Below are 4,795 nucleotides of genomic sequence, written 5' to 3' on the forward strand. Positions count from 1 at the left end.
GTCCCCGGGCGGCTGCCTGCGCCTGCTTGGCCCGCGCCCGCGCCCGCCGCCGCGACGGCCGCGCCGCCGCCGACCGCCTTCGCGAGCGCCTCCTGCGCCGCCTGCCGCAGCGCCTTGGGCTCCAGCGCCGCCGCCGCCGCGGCCACCTCCCCCGCGCCCGCCGCAGCCGCGAGCGCAGAGAGCAGCGCGCCAGCGGCCTCGCGCACGGGCGCGGTCTTGTAGCCGGCGCCGAGCGCGGCGCCGCGGACGGCGGAGCGGAGGCCTTCTGGGGAGACGCCCTTGCCGGCGGCGGCGGCGGAGGCCATCCAAGTGAGGGCCGCCTGCATGCCCTCCCCAACGCACTTGGGCGAGCCCATCACCTGGGGGTGCCCCGGCAAGAGGGTGCGTTTGTGTATGTGTGTGTGTGTGGGTATGCACACGCGTGCGCGTGGGTGCGTGTGTGGAAGAGGGGGGGAGCCCTTGACCTGCCGTACGCAAATCAGAAGGTGGGATGCTGGGCGCGCTTCGCCCCGAGCCGAGCGCGTTTCCGCAACCTCTGGGAACGCACTTGCCCGCGGCCCAAACCGCGCGCGCTGAAGCTTGGAGGCTGCGGTCCCGCGTCCAGCTGCCACGCTCCGCCCCGTCCTCACTGCCTTCTCAATGCGCATCCCCCAGCATTAGCCCCCGCCGCACCTCCGCCGCCTCCTCGAACAGCGGCTCCGCAGGCGCCACCGCCACCCAGGCCTCGGCCATCTCCACCACGGCGTTGCGCACCTGGGGAGGGGGGGCGGGGCGGGGCGGCGGTTAGCGGCGGTTGGCGGCGCTTGGTGGACAGGGGAGTATGGCATCACACTCGACAGTGGGAGAAGGGGGGATGTAAGGAGGCGTTTGGCGTGCTTGGTGTGGGGCAGCGCGTGCCGGCGCGCGCGACTTGTTCCGAGCGGTGGGCCCGGAAGAGGCAAGTTCTTGGTACACAGGGGCTGCGGGGCCTGGCAATATGGCAGGGCGGACCCAGTGCGTGCGTGCTTGCGTGTGCACTCTCACGCACACACACGCACAGACCTTCGTGTGCATACACAACATACGTGCCTATCAATTCGCGTTCAACCACACCCTCGCGCCCGCGCACCATGTTCTTGGGGTCTGTGAGGCACTTGAAGGCCGCCACCAGCACGCAGCGCCCCTCGCGGTTGATGGCCCGCCCCATGGCCTTGGCCAGCTTCGCCACGAGGCCCAGGGCCTGGGGCCAAGAGCAGTGGGTGAACACCAGATGTGACGTCAGAGTCAGAGCAGCCGGGCCGTTGCAAATGATGTGCTCCGTCAAGCCGTCGCAGGGTAGGCCGATTACTGCTGCCCCACCACAACTGCCCAGCCGCCGATGGCGTGCCGACCCTGCACACCTGGGCCGCATGCTGTGGACGCGCCCGGCGCCTCCGGCGGCCAAGCAGACCCCGCTGCAGCCCCCTCCCCACCTGCAGCCCTGCATTTTTACCCCAGCTCCGCGCCCTCCGGCGTGCCGGCCAGCTTGTACCCTGGCTGCAAAACCCCACCCTGATCCCCAAGGCCCCACACCTGTACGGCCAGATTGCGATTGGTGTCTGCCATCCGGGCCTTGAGCGCCGGGAACAGGTCCCCGCCCACCTGAGCGGTACCGGGCGGCGGCGGCGGGGGCGGGCGTCTTGTCAGTCGGCCGGGCCGTCCTTGCTGCGCCCGCTGCCTGCACCCCCACAGAGACCCTTTGACGGCCCCCACCGCGCCCAGGCATTCCCCACGCCCGCACGCCGGAGATCCGCGTCGACGCGTGCCCTTCGCCCAATGCAAGCAAGCCGGGGGCGCGTCCCCAAACATAAGACGTCCGCCGCCCGGCCGCGTCCCGTGGGTTCGCGCGCGCTCACGTTCGCCTGCACCCGGCCGCCCGCCGCGGCGATCGCGGACTCTATCTCGTCCAGCGCCGCCTTGCGCTCCTTCCAGTTGGCGCTGCCCAGCTGCGCCACGGGGCCCGCGATGGCGCCGCTGATGTCGGCGCGCGGCAGGAGGTCGTCCATGGAGGGGGGCTCCTCCGCCGCTGCGGCGGCGCCTGGGCGGGGTTTGGGGGAGGGGGCGGGGGTGGGCAGCTGCTTGGGCTTTCCGAGGGTGGGGTGCGTGCCGCTCGATCGTGAGAGAGCGCCGCCGCAGGCACCCACCTCAGGGTGTGATCCGGCAGGCACCAGCAGCGCCGCCAGTATGAGCTGCCGATGTACATTACGAAGCAAGTGTGCACATGCAATGCAGCATCACCCCTTTGCCCCTGACCTCACCTCCCCTGCCGCCCCGGGCCCTGCCGCCGCCCCCGCCCCCGCCGCCGCCGCCGCCCGCCCTGCTCGTCCGCGCGGGCGCGAAGCTGCCGGGCGGCTGCTGCAGGCACTCCTTGAACTTCTCCTCGATGGCTGTCATCAGGGCGGGCTTCACGTCGGCCCTCAGCATGTCACCAAGCGCGGGCCCCAGGAACGAGTGCATGGCGCCGAGCTGCCAGGATGATCACGCAGAGAGGGGCGGCGGCGACGTCAGGGCGGGTGCGCTCGCAGCGGCTGCGGCAGCAGGACGGCGTTGGAGCTACATGCACGCGCAGACGGCAGACAGCAGCAGCGGCTCGTCAATGCCGAGCTGTCTAACAGGGGTCCCAAAACAAAAGACGCACCAGCGCGATGGCGGCCGTGCGCGTTCCAGCAACGGAGGAGCCCAGGTCTGCCTTCGTCCAGGCCAGCAGCGCGGGCACGTCGAAGGGGGCGAGCCCAAAGTCCTGGATGGAAGCTGTGAGGAAGTTGAGCGTCTCGGTCAGGACCTGGGGCGCGGAGGCAAGCACAGGAGGGGTGCGTGAGAGGTACTAGGTTTTGGCAAGTGGCGAAATGGATCAAAGGGCGCAACACAAGGTGTTGCGGGGAGCGAGCAATGATGAGGCGGCGGCTCGCCGGGAGCAGAGTTGGGCAGGCGGGGGCGCGTGTGCCTGTGGCAGGGGCGGGCGTAGGGATGCAAGGGCCGCGGGAGCTGGCGCCCCGACCTTGGGGTTCTTGTGGGTCGCTGCCCTTCGGTGCAGGCAGCCGGCGACGAAGGACGGCCCCACGGCCTCGCTGGCGGCCAGCAGCATCTCAGAGGCGGGGCCCTGGGGTGGGAGACAAGGGGAGGCGAAAACGGCGCCGAGGCCGCGGTTGGTCACAGTGGTGGAGCCCGGGCTAAGCGCTCGGACCTCTCACGCCGTTCGCCTTGCGCCGCCTGTCATCTGCCGACGCGGCCCGCACTGGCGCTTGCAGTGGCTCAACACTGCTGCCGCACACATGGGCAAAGCATAACACCACACATCAACACACATGCACACAAACACTCACCTTGAGCTTGATGTCGGCCATCTTGTCGGTCGCGCCGCACACCGCCGCGAATGCCTCCCGCTTCCCAAACTCCGGGGCCGCCGCCGCCGCCTTGATTGCCTCAAACGCCTTGGCCATCACCTGCATTGCAGCGCAGCAGCAGCGGCAGCGCAACAACGGAGAAGCAAGGTCGTTGGGGGCGTGGCCACTGCGTGAGAGGCCCTGTCACACGCGTTCAATACTCGAAGTCTTGCAGCTGCATGCAAATCAGCTGCTGCTGCTCCTGTTTGTACATGCGATCCGGCTGGCCACATTTGACTCTCATCTTGATTTTGTTGATTTCGAAAGAGAAGCCTCCCACCTGGAAGTTCTTCTCGTCCCACCCGGGGATCTGCGCCAGCGCAAGCACCAGCTGCTGCGCGGCGCCGCCGGCGCCCGGCTCCTGGGCGCGCGCCACCACCGCCTCCATCGCCTCCAGGCGCGCCTGGCAGCGGCACGACACAGGAACGCAGCGTCGGTAATATATAATGCACCGTAGCGTTCAACCCTTCAGTCTCAAACGCATGCGTCCTTCGCCTGCCGACACCGAACGTCAATGCCATGGGTTCTAGGCGGCGGCAAGCAATGCGCGCCAGCGGCGGAGCATGTACAGGGCTGAGAGTGAGCGCCGCCTGCCGTGCCCGCCCACCTTCCACAGCGGGTCGCAGAGGGCCGCCGCGGTGCCCTCCCCGAACAGCTCAGTAAGCTTGGCCTCCGCCTCAGAGCGGTTGTAGGACCCTGGAGATTAATGGATTTTGTTGCCTTTTTGTCAGTAATGTGGTATGAGCCAACCACTCACTGCTTTGTGCAGCACGCTTGCGCTTGGCTGTACGCATGCAAGCGTCCAGCGTTGGGGACTAAAGCAGCTGCGCGCAAGGAAACAGCTGCAAGCAAACCCGGCAGGGAGGGGCGATGGCTGCACGCGCTGCTGCGCCTCACCTGCGCTCAGGGACCCCTCGTCCTCCAAAGGCCCACCGGTCGCAGCGCCGCCGCCGCCTGCGCCGCTCGCCGACGTGGCGCCGGGCCGCGGCGCAGCGCGCGCCGCGACCGGCTTGCTGCCGGGCCGCGCGGGCGGCGCGCGGGGTGCGGCCGAAGTCGGGGGGCGCGACCCGCCGCGCGGGCTGGTGGCCGGGGAAGCGTCGGCCTGTGGATTGCAGGGGGCAAAGGTCAGCATCCCCACGACCCAATCACAAGGGGCCGCAAATCACTTGTCCGAATGTCTCCCAGACACGACGACCCCACATCTTGTTGACAGAGGGGCTGGTGATGCACAACCACCTCATAACAACCTCAAGCCCTGCCGCGCGCCCCGCCTGCCGGCCAGCGCCCCAGGACCCACCGAGGGCGCCCTCGAGCCCCGCGCTGACGCAGACCCGTTCGCCTTCACCGCCGCCGGCGCCGCGGCACGCGCCGGCGCCGGCGCCGCTGCCGGCGCC

The 4,795-nt window shown here is 69.6% G+C and overlaps 1 protein-coding gene across 1 annotated transcript; it reads right to left on the reverse strand.

Moving 5' to 3' along the window:
- Positions 1–672: 672 nt before the first annotated feature.
- MNEG_14097 (microtubule organization protein) lies at positions 673–4,603 on the reverse strand (the record flags this gene model as incomplete). Its single annotated transcript, XM_014037431.1, has 12 exons — positions 673–753; positions 1,109–1,219; positions 1,552–1,620; positions 1,875–2,056; positions 2,277–2,484; positions 2,657–2,800; positions 3,017–3,118; positions 3,342–3,461; positions 3,682–3,804; positions 4,009–4,097; positions 4,299–4,503; positions 4,568–4,603. Coding segments are annotated over 12 exons (1,470 nt in total), but the record flags the coding sequence as incomplete, so codon positions are not given.
- Between the last annotated feature and the right edge of the window lie 192 nt (positions 4,604–4,795).

The sequence above is a fragment of the Monoraphidium neglectum genome, assembly GCF_000611645.1.
Source record: "Monoraphidium neglectum strain SAG 48.87 unplaced genomic scaffold scaffold04254, whole genome shotgun sequence".
Lineage (NCBI taxonomy): Eukaryota > Viridiplantae > Chlorophyta > Chlorophyceae > Sphaeropleales > Selenastraceae > Monoraphidium > Monoraphidium neglectum.